General features: G+C 65.9%; 1 protein-coding gene across 1 annotated transcript in view; it reads right to left on the bottom strand.

The window, feature by feature from the left end:
• The window catches only part of CHD3 (chromodomain helicase DNA binding protein 3), a 39,233-nt gene that overhangs the window by 1,706 nt on the left and 20,669 nt on the right, over positions 1-16,858 (bottom strand). Inside the window, 20 exon segments of the mRNA XM_069882472.1 lie at positions 795-958; positions 2,955-3,150; positions 3,901-4,033; positions 4,259-4,367; positions 4,458-4,571; positions 4,740-4,841; positions 4,959-5,073; positions 5,191-5,303; positions 5,512-5,674; positions 7,117-7,261; positions 9,307-9,440; positions 9,718-9,803; positions 10,872-10,937; positions 11,479-11,656; positions 12,424-12,590; positions 13,664-13,895; positions 15,176-15,300; positions 15,594-15,711; positions 15,866-15,997; positions 16,652-16,793. Coding sequence (XP_069738573.1) covers positions 795-958; positions 2,955-3,150; positions 3,901-4,033; positions 4,259-4,367; positions 4,458-4,571; positions 4,740-4,841; positions 4,959-5,073; positions 5,191-5,303; positions 5,512-5,674; positions 7,117-7,261; positions 9,307-9,440; positions 9,718-9,803; positions 10,872-10,937; positions 11,479-11,656; positions 12,424-12,590; positions 13,664-13,895; positions 15,176-15,300; positions 15,594-15,711; positions 15,866-15,997; positions 16,652-16,793 — 2,734 coding nt within the window.

The following is a 16,858-nucleotide window of genomic DNA, read 5'->3' as shown; positions in this document are numbered from 1 at the left end:
CCCACATCCCCCGTGTCCCCCTCATGTCCCCCTGTGTCCCCATGTCCCCCATGTCCCTGTTCCCCCACCCCCCCATGTCCCCTTTCTCCCCACGTCCCCCATGTCCCCCCTGTGTCCCCATGTCCCCCCCGTCCCCCGTGTCCCCCTCATGTCCCCCCATGTCCTCATGTCCCCGTGTCCCCATGTCCCCCCCACATCCCCCTTACCCCCATGTCCCCTTTCTCCCCACATCCTCCGTGTCCCCATGTCCCCACCATGTCCCCCATGTCCCCATCCCCCTATATCCTCATTCCCCCCCAAGTCCCTGATCCCCCCCATGTCCTCATGTCCCTCTGTGTCCCCATGTCCCCCCCACGTCCCCATGTCCCTGTTCCCCCCCACACCCCCATATCCCCCCCAAACCCCCATTACCCCCCACGTCCCCTTTCTCCCCACATCCTCCGTGTCCCCCTCATGTCCCCCTGTGTCCCCATGTCCCCATGTCCCTGTTCCCCCCCAGTCCCCATGTCCCCCCCACGTCCCCCACACCCCCATGTCCCCTTTCTCCCCACATCCCCTGTGTCCCCCTCATATCCCCCTGTGTCCCCATGTCCCCCCCACATCCCCCTTACCCCCCATGTCCCCTTTCTCCCCACGTCCCCTGTGTCCCCCTGTGTCCCCACGTCCCCCCACGTCCCCCATTCCCCCCATGCCCCCATCCCGCTATATCCTCATTCCCCCCCCAAATCCCCGATCCCCCCCATGTCCTCGTGTCCCCCCGTGTCCCCCCCCGTCCCCCCGTGTCCCCCGCTCACGGTGGGGGGGTGGCTGTCGGTGCCCTTGCTGGCGAGGCGGCTGAGGATGCTGCGCTCGGACATCTGGAGGCGCGCGGCGATGGGTGGGATGCGCGAGAGCGTGGCCGGCAGGCGCGTCACGTCGGCCTTCATGTCGCTCAGCAGCTCCTCCAGCTGGTTCAGCACTGGGACAGAGGAGCCCCCCCCGTTAACCCGCAGTTAACTACCGGCCTACTAACCCGCAGTTAACTACCGGCCTACTAACCGCTTACGCGCCCCCTACTCGCCCTTCCCTCGCGGCGCCTCCAGGGATTAACCGCTCGCTCCCGCCCGACGGCTGAACCGTGGCTACCAACAGCTCGCTCGGCGGCTACTCGCAGGTAACTAGCGGCTCGCTCGTGGTTTACTAACACCCTCGGCTCGCTCGAGACTAACTCAGGGGTTACACGTGGGTAACTAACCACTTACAGGGAACTTGCGGTTTACTAACGCTGTACTAGCAGTTTACTTGTGCGTAACTAACAGCTCGTTCATAGTTTACTAACTCCGTACTAACGGCTGATGGGTAACTCATGGGTTACTAAGTTGTGTAACTCACGGGTTACTAACAGCTGGATGAGTCCCAGGCTACTAATGGTTTAATGATGGTTACTCCTGGGTAACTGATTGGTTATTAGTGAGCAATGGGTTCCTCACGAGTCACCCCCGGGTAACTAACAGGTTACTCGTGGGTTACTAGAGGCTTATTTATGGGTTTCTGATGAGTAACGCACGAGTCGCTCACGGTTAACTAACAGCTTGCTCACGGGTTACTAACAACTTGCTTACAGGGCACCAGCGGGCAGCTCACGGGTAACTAGCAGGTTACTCCTGGGTTACTCGCAGCGCCTGGAAGGGCCGAGGGAGGCGGGAGCTACTCGGGGGAGGCCGCCCGGATGCTCCGTCCCTACCCGACCGACACCAGAGCTACTCGCGGTTTCCTCCTCACAGACCCTGAGGCTCAGGCGGCTCTCCCAGCTCCAGCTGGGACCACTCCGCGCTCACGCTGAGCTCACTCCGAGCTCATTCCAAGCTCACACTGAGCTCACTCCGAGCTCACTCCGAGCTCACTCGGAGCTTCTCCCGAAGCTCAACCCGAGCTCCCTCTGAGCTGCAGCCGCGCTTACACCGAGCTTGCTCTGAGCTTACTCCGAGCTCATTAAACGACCTCTCTCTGAGCTGCAGCCGCGCTTACACCAACCGAGCTCTGAGCTCCCTCCGAGCTCATTATATGAGATTGCCCTGAGCTGAAGCCGCGTTTACACCAAGCTCATGCTGAGCTCCCTCCGAGCTCCCTCCAAGCCCCCTTTGAGCTCCCTCCGAGCTCCCTCTGCGCTCACTCCAAGCTCCCTCCGAGCTCACTCCAAGCTCCCTCCGAGCTCCCTCTGAGCTCACTCCAAGTTCACTCCGAGCTCCCTCTGAGCTCACTCCAAGCCCCCTTTGAGCTCTCTCCAAGCTCACTCTAAGCTCCCTCCAAGTTCACTCCAAGCTCCCTTCAAGTTCACTCTGAGCCCCCTTCGAGCTCCCTCCGAGCTCGCTCTGAGTTCACTCCGAGCTCACTCCAAGTTCCCTCCGAGCTCCCTCTGAGCTCACTCCAAGCTCCCTCCGAGCTTACTCCAAGTTCACTCCGAGCTCCCTCCGAGCTCACTCCGAGCTCACTCCAAGTTCACTCTGAGCTCCCTCTGAGCTCACTCCGAGCCCCCTTTGAGCTCCCTCTGAGCTCCCTCTGAGCTCCCTCCGAGCTCACTCCAAGCTCCGAGTTCCCTCTGAGCTCACTCCAAGTTCCCTCTGAGCTCACTCCAAGCTCCCTCTGAGCTCCCTCCAAGTTCACTCTGAGCTCCCTCTGAGCTCACTCCGAGCCCCCTTTGAGCTCCCTCCGAGCTCCCTCTGAGTTCACTCCGAGCTCACTCCAAGCCCCCTCCGATCCCCCTCCGCCGTTCAGGGCCCTCCCGGCCTTCCCCTCGTCGCCCCCGTCGCCCCGATTCCCCGTCTCCGTCCGCCACGAAGCCCGCGCCGAGCAAGGAGACACCGGGAGGCGGTTGGGAGGAGCAGACCGCACTTTAATGATGGCGAGCGCGGTACAGAGGAGCGAGCGCTACAGCGAGCGGCCGCGGCGGCCGCGCCGGCCCCCCCGCCTCTTACCCTTGTGCAGGACGGCGTTCGCGGGCTTGTTCCCCGCCAGCGACTCCTTGGACAAGTGCTGGTGGCTCTCGGCCAGGCACTCGACCTCGGCGAAGCGCGTGTTGAGGGCCATGGCCGGGTGGCTGGGATCCTGCGTCATGTTGAGGTACGCGGCGCGGCGGAGCTGCTCCTCGATCACCAGCGCCTGCTCCAGCAGCTGCGGGGACAGCGGCCGCGCCCTCAGGGGACCCCGGAACCCACCCTGAACGGGACCCAGAGCCCCAGAGACCCCGGAACCCACCCCGAACAGGACCCAGAGACCCCAGAACCCACCTCGAACAGGACCCAGAGACCCCAGAACCCACCTCGAACAGGACCCAGAGCCCCCAAAACCCACCTCGAACAGGACCCAGAGACCCCAGAACCCACCTCGAACAGGACCCAGAGACCCCAGAACCCACCTCGAACAGGACCCAGAGACCCCAGAACCCACCTCGAACAGGACCCACAGCCCCAAGAACCCACCTCGAACAGGACCCAGAGCCCCAGAGACCCCAGAACCCACCTCGAACGGGACCCAGAGCCCCAGAGACCCCGGAACCCACCTCGAACAGGACCCAGAGACCCCAGAACCCACCTCGAACAGGACCCAGAGCTCCCAGAGACCCCGGAACCCACCTCGAACAGGACCCACAGCCCCAAGAACCCACCTCAACCACCACCCACAGTCCCAGAGACCCCAGAACCCACCTCGAACAGGACCCAGAGACCCCAAAACCCACCTCGAACAGGACCCAGAGCCCCCAGAGCCCCCAGAACCCACCTTAACCAGCCCCCAGAGCCCCCAGTTCACCCAGTGCCCCCAGCTCCCACCTATCTCGTTCCCCGCCCCTTGCGGGATCCCGAGCACCGCACGCCCCCAGCCCTCGTGCGAGGCCCTCGTGCGAGGCCCTCGTGCGCCGCTCACCTTGAAGCGCCGCGCCAGGAACTTGTTCTTCATCTCCAAGAAGTTCCCCTTGGAGGCTTCGCCCTTGAAGGGCTCGTTGATGACCCCGAAGGCGCCGTCGTTCTGGATGTCGGTCCAGCGCGCGTAGCCGTGGCTGCTCGCTAAGGGCTGTCCCCGCGTCACCGTGTCCCCAACATCCCCTTGTCCCCAACGTCCCCCCTCAACCATCGCGCGGGGCCATGGCTGCTCGCTCAGGGCTGTCCTCGTGTCCCCAACGTCCCCCTGTCCCCCCTCAACCATTGCGCGGAGCCATGTCTGCTCGCTCGGGGCTGTCCCCTTGTCCCCAACGTCCCCGTGTCCCCTCGCGGCACAAGGATACAGGACGATGCCGGCGAGCAGCCAGTAGTCGTGGCGCCGGTGCCAGATCTCGTTGAGCTTCCCCGAGGACACGGCCGCTCGCTCCTCGTTCTGCCACAGCGTGTGCAGCTCTACGGCCGCGCCGGGGTCAGGGCTCGGGGGATCCCAGGCCCCGTGTCCCCGTGTCCCCCCGTGTCCCCCCGCGTGCCCCCCAGACTCACCCGTGAAGCCGCCGTCCGCGATGTTGAACATGAACCGCGGCTTCTCGGCCTTGTCGTCCCGCCGCCCGTTGGCTCGCGGCTCGGCCTTCGGCTCCTTCTCGGCCTTCGGCTCCTCTGCGCGGGGGGCAGAGTTGGGGGGACGGGGGGGTCAGCAGAGCAGGGGGAGCCCCCCCTTTCGCCTCCCCAGAGCGGCCCCCGGCAGCCCTCAGTAGGCTCCAGAGTGAACGCGGCCCGATCCGAGCGGATCCCGTGGGTGAGTTCAGCCGCGCGCCCCCCACCCACCTCGTTTGGGGTCGGGGTCCCCCACGCGCTCCTTGGGCTCCTCCTCGGGGGGCTTCTCGTCACCCTTCTCGCCCCCCAGGCCCTTCTCGGCCTCGGCACCTGCTGGGGGGACACAGGGAGGTGACGGGGACACCAGGGTCCTTTGGGGGGACACCAGGGTCCTCGGGGGGGACACCAGGGTCCTCGGGGGTCCCTCAGGGCGTGGGGGGGGGGTCTCACCTCCTCGCTCGTCGCGGGTCGGGGCCCCCTCGGGCGCCTCCTCGTCCTCCCCCCGGCGCTGCCCCTCGGCCTCCGCGGCCTCGCCCGGCGACGGTGGCACCTCGGGGACAGGCGCCTGCGGGGACAGCGAGGGCCACACCGGTCCCCGAGGGCACGAGGGACACGGCGGGGACAGGGGGACAGGGTTGGGGACAAGGACGGGGATGGGGTGGGGGACAGCCCCGTCACCCACCTCGGTCTCCATCTTCTCGGGGCCCTTGGGCTCCTTCTCGTCGCGGGCGTCCCCCTCGTCCCTGTCCGGGGGGGGCCCCGGCGCGTCCCCTCGCTCACTGGGCGCCGGCGTGGCTGGGGACGGGGGACAGGGGACATGGGGACACGGGGACACGTGGGGGGGGTGGTGTCCACGGCCTCGCGTCCCTCTCCGTGTCTCCATGACCCGGTGTCCCCATCCTGTCCCCATCCTGTCCCCTTGGCCCCAACCCCATTTCTTCATGTCCCCAACCCGTCCCCCTGTCCCCTCCCTGTCCCCCCGTGTCCCCGTGTCCCCCCGTACCGGGCGTGGGGGGGCTGGGGCTGGGGGGGCCGCTGTGCTCGGGGCTGGGGGGGCCGGTCTTGGCGGGGGACGAGGCGCGGGACGAGCGCTTGGAGTCGGCGCTGGGCTCGGGCGCCACGTCCGGGAGGCTCCAGCGCCCGTTGATGTGCTCGAACTCCTGCACCTGCGGGGGACACGGCGGGTTGGGGGGGACCGGGGGGTTTGGGGGGGACACGGGGGGTTGGGGGGATCCAGGGGGTTGGGGGGATCCGGGGGTTTGGGGGGGACCCGGGGGTTTGGGGGGGGAACTAGGGGTTTGGGGGGACCCGGGTGTTTAGGGGGGATGCAGGGATTTGGGGGGGAACTAGGGCTTTGGGAGTGACCTGAAGGTTTGGGGGGACCCAGGGGTTTAGGGGGTCTTGGAGGTTTGGGGGGACCCAGGGGTTTGGGGGGATCCAGGGGTTTGCGGGGACCCAGGGGTTTGGGGGTCTTGGAGGTTTGGGGGGATCCAGGGGTTTGGGGGGACCCAGGGGTTTGGGGGTCTTGGAGGTTTGGGGGGACCCAGGGGTTTGGGGGGATCCAGGGGTTTGGGGGGGACCCGGGGGTTTGGGGGGATCCAGGGGTTTGGGGGGACCCAGGGGTTTGGGGATCTTGGAGGTTTGGGGGGACCCAGGGGTTTGGGGGGATCCAGGGGTTTGGGGGGGACCCAGGGGTTTGGGGGGATCCAGGGGTTTGGGGGGGACCCGGGGGTTTGGGGGGATCCAGGAGTTTGGGGGGGACCCGGGGGTTTGGGGGGGGAACTAGGGGTTTGGGGGGACCCGGGGGTTTAGGGGGCATGCAGGGATTTGGGAGTGACCTGAAGGTTTGGGGGGACCCAGGGGTTTAGGGGGTCTTGGAGGTTTGGGGGGGACCCAGGGCTTTAGGGGGATCCAGGGCTTTAGGGGGATCCAGGGGTTTGGGGGGTCTTGGAGGTTTGGGGGGGACCCAGGGGTTTAGGGGGCCCCAGAGGTTTAGGGGGTCTTGGAGGTTTGGGGGACCCAGGGGTTTAGGGGGACCCATGGATCTGGGGGGGACCTGGAGGTTTAGGGGAGACCCAGGGGTTTGGGGGAACTCGGAGGTTTGGAAGGACCCAGGAGTTTAGGGGGAACCTTGGGATTTGGGGGGGATCCAGGAGTTTAGGGGGAACCTTGGGATTTGGGGGGGGCCCCAGGGCTTTGGGGGGACCCAGAGGTTTTGGGGGCACCTGGAGGTTTGGGACGGACTCACAGGTTTTGGGGGGAGCGGGAGATTTCGGGGGGGACCCAGAGGGTCAGGGGGGCTGCAGAGGTTTTGAGGTGACTCTGGGGTTTGGGGGGACCCAGAGGCTTTGGGGGGGACCCAAGGGTTTAGGGGGCACCTAGAGGCTTGTGGGGGGCACTCAGGGATTTGGGGGGACACGGAGGTTTCCGAGGGGACCCTGGGATTTGGGGGGGACATGGAGGTTTCAGGGAGAACCCAGAGGTCGGGGGGGGGCGCAGAGGTTTTGGGGGGACCCAGGGGTTTTGGGGGGCCCGGGGTTTTGGGGGGACCCAGGGGTTTTGGGGGGACGCAGAGGGTTTCGGGGGGCCCGGGGTTTTGGGGTGGCACCTTCTTCTTGACGAGGGACATGACCCCGATGCGGGTGAGGACCTGCTGGCGCGAGAGCCCCTCGCGGGGGACGCCGTCCGCAAACGTCTCGGAGCCGTCGGCCCCCGGCTCGCAGAGGTGACGCATGAACAGGGACACGTAGGCCCTGGGGGACACGCTCAGGGACACCGGCCACCACCCAGGTCCCTCTTGCTGTCCCCACGGTCCCTTGTCCCCACTGTCCCCAGGGTCCCTTGTCCCCACGGGCCTCGTCACTAGGGTCCCTTGTCCCCACAGGCTTCATCCCCAGGGTCCCTCTTGCTGTCCCCACGGTCCCTTGTCCCCACTGTCCCTGTCCCCATGGTCCCGTGTCTCCACTGTCCCTGTCCCCAGGTCCCTCTTGCTGTCCCCAGGGTCCCTTGTCCCCACTGTCCCTGTCCCCAGGGTCCCTTGTCCCCACGGGCCTCGTCCTTAGGGTCCATTGTCCCCACAGGCTTCATCCCCAGGGTCCCTCTTGCTGTCCCCAAGGTCCCTTGTCCCCACTGTCCCTGTCCCCAGGGTCCCTCGTCCCCACTGTCCCTGTCCCCAGGGTCCCTTGTCCCCCCTGTCCCTGTCCCCAAGGTCCCTTGTCCCCACTATCCCTGTCCCCAGGGTCCCTTGTCCCCCCTGTCCCTGTCCCCGGTGTCCCCGTTGTCCCCGTGCCATCAGCCGTCCCCTCGTCACGGCGCCCGCGCGGCTGTGCCCGCTCAGGCCGGGAGCTGCCACCGCTCTGGCGTCCCCAAGGCCCCGGCCGGGCCCCCCGAGGGGACTCGGGGACATCGGGGGTGACTCTGTGTCGGGGGGAGGGGGACGCGGCCTCGTCCGGCCCCCAGGAAACCCGACGGCCACCGCGCTCGGCTGAGTAAGGGGCTCATCACGCGGCACGGGGACAGGGACATGGGGACAGGGACACGGGGACAGGGACACGGGGACAGGGACACGTAGGGGGACGAGGGAAGAGGGGGACATGGGGCCACAGGGGGTCACAAAGGGACAAGGGACACGAGGGGACGGGGGGGACATGAGGACACGAGGGGACACGGGCGCTGCTCCCTCCTGTCCTGATGCCACCCCCTTTCCCCGTGTCCCCTCTGTCCCCGTGTCCCCTGTCCTGATGTCACCCCTGGTCCCAGTGTCACTCTTCATCCCGATGTCACCCCCTGTCCTGATGTCCCCCTATCCCCCCGTGTCCTGATGCCACCCTCTGTCCCAGTGTCCCCCCTGTCCCTCTGTCCTAAGGTCACCCCCTTTCCTGGTGTCCCCTCTGTCCCCGTGTCCCGATGCCACCCTCTGTCCCGATGCCACCCCCCTGTCCCCATGTCCCCCTGTCCCTGTGTCCCCTTTCCCTCTGTCCCAGTGTCCCCCGTCCCCATGTCCCTTCTGTCCCTCTGTCCCCTTTCCCTCTGTCCCCTCTGTCCCAGTGTCCCCCGTCCCCATGTCCCTTCTGTCCCTCTGTCCCCTTTCCCTCTGTCCCCTCTGTCCCTGTGTCCCCCCGTCCTCCAGTGTCCCCTTTCCCTCTGTCCCAGTGTCCCCCCGTCCCTATATCCCTTCTGTCCCCTCCGTTCCCCTGTCCCTGTGTCCCCTTTCCCTCTGTCCCCTCTGTCCCCATGTCCCTTCTGTCCCTCTGTCCCCTCTATCCCAGTGTCCCCCCATCCCTATATCCCTTCTGTCCCCTCTGTTCCCCTGTCCTGATGCCACCCCCTTTCCCCATGTCCCCTCTGTCCCTGTGTCCCCTTTCCCTCTGTCCCCATGTCCCTTCTGTCCCTCTGTCCCGATGCCACCGCCTTTCCCTGTGTCCCCTCTGTCCCTGTGTCCCCCCTGTCCCCATGTCCCTTCTGTCCCTCTGTCCCCCTTCCCCTCTGTCCTCCTGTGTCCCCTCTGTCCCTGTGTCCCCTTTCCCTCTGTCCCCTCTGTCCCTGTGTCCCCCCGTCCCCATGTCCCTTCTGCCCCTCTGTCCCCTTTCCCTGTGTCCCCTCTGTCCCTGTGTCCCCCATGTCCCCATGTCCCCCTGTCCCTCTGTCCCCTCTGTCCCAGTGTCCCCCCGTCCCTATATCCCTTCTGTCCCCTCTGTTCCCCTGTCCTGATGCCACCCCCTTTCCCCATGTCCCCTCTGTCCCCGTGTCCCCTTTCCCTCTGTCCCCCCTGTCCCCCCCGTCCCCCCGTGTCACCCACTTGAACTCCTTCTCTGTCTTGCCCCGGAGGTCCCTGACGAGCCACTGGGAGGTGAAGGCGTCCTGGGGCGGCATCCCCCACCGCATCACCGCGTTCAGGAAGGCCTTTCGCTGCCGCGTGTTGAACCCCAGCACCTGCGGGGACCCCAACATCCAGGAGGGGGACCCCAACATCCAGCGGGGGGACCCAAAATCCAGTGGGGGGACCCAGAATCCAGAGAAGGGAGCCCAAAATCCAGGGGGGAGCCCAAAATCCAGAGGAGCCATCATCCCTCTCAAGGACTCTGGCATCCAGCACCCCCCAGCAGACCCGGTAGCCCCCCCAGCAGACCCGGTAGCCCCCCCAGCAGACCCGGTAGCCCCCCAGCAGATCCAGTAGCCCCCCAGCAGACCCGGTAGCCCCCGAACCCACCTCGATGTTGCCCCCGACGCGGGCGAGCAGGGGGGGGAGGGGTTTGTCCTTCTCGTTCCGCAGTTGCCGCTTGGACTGACGCCGGCCTGGGGGGGAAAGGGGGTCAGGGCAACCTAAACCCCCCCCGGGCAACCTAAACCCCCCCTCAGGGCAACCTAAACCCCCCCTCAGGGCAACCTAACCCCCCCCCGGGCAACCTAAACCCCCCCCGGGCAACCTAACCCCCCCCCGGGCAACCTAAACCCCCCCCGGGCAACCTAACCCCCCCCCGGGCAACCTAAACCCCCCCCGGGCAACCTAACCCCCCCCCGGGCAACCTAACCCCCCCCCCAGGGCAACCTAAACCCCCCCCGGGCAACCTAAACCCCCCCCGGGGACACGAGAGGGGACTTGGGGACACAAGGAAGGATGTGGGGACACTGGGGGGGCTGGGGACACTGGGAGGGGATGTGGGGACACTGGGAGGGGGACACGGAGGGGCTGGGGACACTGTGAGGGGGACATGGAGGGGCTGGGGACACTGTGAGGGGGACATGGAGGGGCTGGGGACACTGGGAGGGGCCATGGGGACACTGTGAGGGGGACATGGAGGGGCTGGGGACACTGGGAGGGGCCATGGGGACACTGGGAGGGGGACATGGAGGGGCTGGGGACACTGGGAGGGGCCATGGGGACACTGGGAGGGGGACACGGAGGGGCTGGGGACACTGGGAGGGGCCATGGGGACACTGGGAGGGGGACATGGAGGGGCTGGGGACACTGGGAGGGGCCATGGGGACACTGGGAGGGGGACACGGAGGGGCTGGGGACACTGGGAGGGGCCATGGGGACACTGGGAGGGGGACATGGAGGGGCTGGGGACACTGGGAAGGGCCATGGGGACACTGGGAGGGGGACACGGAGGGGCTGGGGACACTGGGAGGGGCCATGGGGACACTGGGAGGGGGACATGGAGGGGCTGGGGACACTGGGAAGGGCCATGGGGACACTGGGAGGGGGACACGGAGGGGCTGGGGACACTGGGAGGGGCCATGGGGACACTGGGAGGGGGACATGGAGGGGCTGGGGACACTGGGAAGGGCCATGGGGACACTGGGAGGGGGACACGGAGGGGCTGGGGACACTGGGAGGGGACCCTGGGAGGTGACACTCACCCTCTGGCCGCTCATCGAAGTCCTCGTCCTCCTCCTCGGATCCCACCGAGTACTCGGACTGGTTGTCTGGGGGGGGGAAACATCAGCACCAGTGCCCCCCAGTGCCCCCCAGTGCCCCCCAGTGCCTCCCAGTGCCCCCCAGTGCCCTCCCCGTGCCCCCCAGTGCCCCCCAGTGCCCTCCCAGTGCCTCCCAGTGCCCTCCCCGTGCCTCCCAGTGCCCTCCCAGTGCCCCCCCAGTGCCCCCCAGTGCCCCCCAGTGCCCCCCAGTGCCCTCCCCGTGCCTCCCAGTGCCCTCCCAGTGCCCTCCCAGTGCCCCCCAGTGCCCCCCAGTGCCCCCCAGTGCCTCCCAGTGCCCTCCCAGTGCCTCCCAGTGCCCCCCAGTGCCTCCCAGTGCCCTCCCAGTGCCCTCCCAGTGCCCCCCAGTGCCTCCCAGTCCCCTCCCAGTGCCCCCCAGTGCCTCCCAGTGCCCTCCCAGTGCCCTCCCAGTGCCTCCCAGTGCCCTCCCAGTGCCCTCCCAGTGCCTCCCAGTCCCCTCCCAGTGCCCCCCAGTGCCCCCCAGTGCCTCCCAGTGCCCCCCAGTCCCCTCCCAGTGCCCCCCAGTGCCCACCTTGGTCCTCCTGGGCGGCGTCGTTGTAGTTGACCTGCTTGCGGACGCGCTTGCCCTTGCCCAGGTTGCGCGCCAGGTCCTCCTGCTGCTGCTCGTAGTGGTGGCGAAGCAGCTTCTCCCAGTAGTCGGGGTCGACGTTCTCCTCCTGCTTGATGATCTCCCGCTCGATCTCCTCGATCTGCCGGGACAACCACCACCTCAGGCACCTCCACGGTCGCCTCCCAAACCTCCGCAACCCCTCTCCGTCACCTCCAGCATCTCAACAACCTCCAGCGTCACCTTCAACACCTCAACCATCATCTCAAACCCTCCATCGTCATCTCAAAAACCTCCAGAATCATTTCAAACTCTCCATCATCACCTCAAAAACCTCCATCACCACCTCAAATCCTCCCTCATCACCTCCATTATCTCCACGATCATCTCAAACCCTCCAGAATCATCTCAAACACCTTCACCATCACCTCCATCATCATCTTCATCACCTCCAGAATCACCTCAAACCCTCCATTATCATCTCTATCACCTCCACCATCATGTCAAACCCTCCAGAATCATCTCAAACACAACCATATCACCCCATCCTCTCTATCATCTTCTCAAACCCTCCACCATCATCTCAAACACCTCCAGCATCATCTCAAATCCTTCATCATCATCTCCAACACCTCCACCACCATCTCCATCACATCCGTCATCATCTCAAACCCTCCACCATCATCTCCACCGCCTCCACCATCACCTCAAACCCTCCACAATCATCTCCAACACCTCCACCATCACCTCCATCACCTCCATCATCATCTCAAACCCTCCACCATCACCTCAAAGACCTGCACCATCATCTCCATCACCTCCACCATCATCTCAAACCCTCTATCATCATCTCAAACCCTCCACCACCATCACCTCCCTCCCCTCCGGCGTCCCTGCTGCCGTCCCTACCTTGTCCTCCTCGCGCACGACGTACTGGGCCACCTTGAAGGAGCTGAGATACTCGTTCATGTTCTGGACGTCGGCGTCGTCGGTGGCGTCCTGGTTGCGGTCGAGGAGCCGGGCGATGGCTTCGTTGTCGTAGTGGATGACGCTGCTGTCCTCCTCCTTGTTCTCCCCTGAGCAAACCCCCCGAAACCGAGCTCCAGCACGGCCCCGCGCGGCTCAAAGTCCCACCGACCCCTTCCACGCGTCCCCACGTCCCATCGCGTCCCACCACGGCCGCCCAGCTCCCTCCTCTCCACACCGTCCTCTCAGGGAGCTGGAGAGAGCAACGAGGTCGCCCCTCAGCCCCCTCTTCTCCAGGCTAAACACCCCCAGGGCCCTCAGACTTGTTCTCCAGTCCCTTCCCCAGCTCCGTTCTCCTCTCTGGACTCACTCCAGAGCCTCAAGGTCCTTCTTGGAGCGAGGAACCCAGAACTGACCCCAGGATTCGAGGTTTGGTCTCAGCAGAGGGAGAAGAACCTCCCTGGCCCTGCTGGCCGCTCATTTCTGCTCCAAGCCAAGACGCCCTCGGCCCCCTGGGCCCCTGGGTCCTGTTCAACCAACCCCCCCAGGCCCTTCTCCTCCAGCACCTTTCCAGCCGCTTCCCTGGGCTGGAGCTGCTCAGGGTTGTGCCCCAAGGGCAGGACCCGGCGTTTGGCCTCGTTAAACCTCATCCCGTTGGTCTCAGCCCGTGGATCCAACCAGCTCAGATCCCTCTGGAGAACCTCAAACCCCTCCAGCAGATCCATGGATCCAACCAGCTGAGATCCCTCTGGAGAACCTCAAACCCCTCCAGCAGATCCGTGGATCCAACCAGCTCAGATCCCTCTGGAGAACCTCAAACCCCTCCAGCAGATCCGTGGATCCAACCAGTTCAGATCCCTCTGGGGAACCTCAAACCCCTCCAGCAGATCCATGGATCCAACCTGTTGAGATCCCTCTGGGGAATCTCAAACCCCTCCAGCAGATCCATGGATCCAACCAGCTGAGATCCCTCTGGAGAACCTCAAACCCCTCCAGCAGATCCATGTTTCCACCCAGCTCAGCGTGGGGACATCCCGCTGTCCCTACTCCCACCTCCTGGAGAACCCCGGCCCCCCGGCTCGTGTTCAACCAACACCCTCAGGTCCTTCTCCTCCAGGCAGCACCGTGAATTCCCACCAGGTCCCATCGCAACCTCCTCGCGTCCCACCAGAACCTCACTGACCCTCGTTCTCGTCCTTGAAAAGCTCCTCGGTGCCGAACTTGAGGATGTCGTCGAGCTCCTGCTTGGACATGGACCCGGCCTTGGAGCCCAGGCCCGGCCGCACCACCAGGTGCGTCAACATCATCTTGCGCTTGGCCACCTGCGTGATCCGCTCCTCGACCGACGCCCGCGTCACGAAGCGATAAATCATCACCTTGTTGGCCTGGCCGATGCGGTGAGCCCGGCTGAAGGCCTGAGGGGACACGGGGGGCGTCTCAGAGGGGACACAGGGACAGGAGAGGGGACACGGGGACAGGGGACGCGTCAGAGAGGGGACACGGGGTCAGGAGATGCCTCAGAGAGGGGACACGGGGACAGGAGACGCATCAGAGAGGGGACACGGGGACAGGAGACACATCAGAGAGGGGACACGGGGACAGGAGAGGGGACACAGGGACAGGAGAGGGGACACAGGGACAGGAGACGCATCAGAGAGGGGACATGGGGACAGGAGACGTGTCAGAGAGGGGACACGGGGACAGGAGACGCCTCAGAGAGGGGACACGGGGACAGGAGATGCGTCAGAGAGGGGACACGGGGACAGGAGACGCCTCAGAGAGGGGACACGGGGACAGGAGACGCCTCAGAGAGGGGACACGGGGACAGGAGACGCGTCAGAGAGGGGACACGGGGACAGGAGACGCGTCAGAGAGGGGACACGGGGACAGGAGACGCCTCAGAGAGGGGACACGGGGACAGGAGACGTGTCAGAGAGGGGACACGGGGACAGGAGACGCCTCAGAGAGGGGACACGGGGACAGCAGACACATCAGAGAGGGGACACGGGGACAGGAGACGCCTCAGAGAGGGGACACGGGGACAGGAGACGCGTCAGAGAGGGGACATGGGGACAGGAGACGCCTCAGAGAGGGGACACGGGGACAGGAGACACATCAGAGAGGGGACACGGGGACAGGAGATGCCTCAGAGAGGGGACACGGGGTCAGGAGACGCGTCAGAGAGGGGACACGGGGACAGGAGATGTGTCAGAGAGGGGACACGGGGACAGGAGACGCCTCAGAGAGGGGACACAGGGACAGGAGACACATCAGAGAGGGGACACGGGGACAGGAGACGCCTCAGAGAGGGGACACGGGGACAGGAGACGTGTCAGAGAGGGGACACGGGGACAGGAGACGCCTCAGAGAGGGGACACGGGGACAGGAGACGTGTCAGAGAGGGGACACGGGGACAGGAGATGCCTCAGAGAGGGGACACGGGGACAGGAGACACATCAGAGAGGGGACACGGGGACAGGAGACGCCTCAGAGAGGGGACACGGGGACAGGAGACACATCAGAGAGGGGACACGGGGACAGGAGATGTGTCAGAGAGGGGACACGGGGACAGGAGACGCGTCAGAGAGGGGACACGGGGACAGGAGACGCCTCAGAGAGGGGACACGGGGACAGGAGAGGGGACACGGGGACAGGAGAGGGGCCACGGGGACAGGAGGGGGGCCACGGGGCCGACCTGGATGTCGTTGTGGGGGTTCCAGTCGGAGTCGAAGATGACGACGGTGTCCGCGGTGGCCAGGTTGATGCCGAGGCCCCCGGCCCGAGTGGACAGCAGGAAGCAGAACTGCTGCGCCCCCGGCGCTGCCCCCCGGCGTCAGCCTGGGCTCCCCCCACCCCCCCGAGCCCCCGAGGTGCCCCCCAAACCCGCAGGTTCCCCCCCCGAACCCCTGGATGCCCCCCCCAACCCTCTGGGTGCCCCCCTGGACCCCCAGTGCCGCCCCACAAGCCCCCAGAGCCCCCCAGTGCTGCCCCCCCCGAGCCCTCCGACTCCCCTAGGTGCCCCTCTGACCCTCCAGTTGCCCCCCCAACCCCCTGGGTGCCCCCCGCAACCCCCCTGGGTGCCCCCCCCCCGAGCCCCGGAGGGGGCGTCCTACCGTTGAAGCGGTCGATGGCCTCCTGGCGCAGGGCCCCCGTGATGCCCCCGTCGATGCGCTCGTACTTGTAGCCCTCGTAGTCGAGGAAATCCTCCAGCAGGTCCAGCATCTTCGTCATCTGAGGGTACGGGGTTAGACTGGGAGCCCCCCCAGGGCGCTGGTTTGCACTGGGAGCCCCCCCAGGGTGCTGGTTTGCACTGGGAGCCCCCCCCAGGGCGCTGGTTTGCACTGGGAGCCCCCCCCAGGGTGCTGGTTTGGACTGGGAGCCCCACCTGGGAGAAGATGAGCACGCGGTGGTTCTGCTCCTTGAGCTTCCGCAGCATCTTCTGGAGCAGCAGCAGCTTCCCGGAGGCCTTGATCAGGGCCCCCCCCTCGTAGGCGCCGCTCGGCAGCTTCGGGGACTCCTGGGGACCAGCACCCGCTGGCTCCCGGGGTCCCCAACGTCTCCCGGGGTCCCCAACGTCTCCCGGGGGCCCCTCTGTCCCCTCCCGTACCCCCAGCCCAGGTCGGCTCCAGCTCCCTCCATCCCATCTCCCTCCATCCCTCCATGTCCCCGTGTCCCTCCATTCCCTTGACATCCCCCCATCCCATCTCCCTCCATCCCATCTCTCTCCACCCTTCCACATCCTCATCTCCCTCCTCTATCCCTTCTGTCCCCATGTCCTTCCACCCCCTCGATGTCCCCCCACCCATCTCCCTCCATCCCTTCTAAACCCCCATCTCCCTCCATCCCCTTGATGTCCCTCCATCCTTCCACGTCCCTGCGTCCTTCCATCCCATCTCCCTTCATCCCTTCTAAATCCCCACGTCCCTCCATCCTCTTGATGTCCCTCCATCCCATCTCCTTCCATCCCTTCCACATCCCCATCTCCCTCCATCCTTCCACGTCTCCATCTCCCTCCATCCCATCTCCTTCCACCCCTTCCACGTACCCATCTCTCTCCATCCCACATCCTCGTGTCCCTCCATCCCCTTGATGTCCCCCCATCCCACGTCCCTTCCCTCCATCTCCTCGCGTCCCCTCCGTGTCCCCTCCGTGTCCCCTGGTGTCCCCTCACCATGGCGGCGACGGGGAAGAGGTAGGGGTGGTTGCAGCACTTCTTCAGGTCCATCATGATGTTGAGCAGCGACACTTGGTTCCCGCCACCCCGCGAGTTCAGCGCCTCGAAGTTGCGCGTCAGGATGTATTTGTAGTACTTCCTGCAGGGAAACGCGCGGGACACGGCGTCCAGGAGAGCCGGAGCCCCAGGAACCAGCACGGAGTC

Source organism: Phaenicophaeus curvirostris, unplaced genomic scaffold (assembly GCF_032191515.1).
Source record: "Phaenicophaeus curvirostris isolate KB17595 unplaced genomic scaffold, BPBGC_Pcur_1.0 scaffold_153, whole genome shotgun sequence".
NCBI lineage: Eukaryota > Metazoa > Chordata > Aves > Cuculiformes > Cuculidae > Phaenicophaeus > Phaenicophaeus curvirostris.
This window is presented reverse-complemented; position numbering and strand designations above follow the sequence as displayed.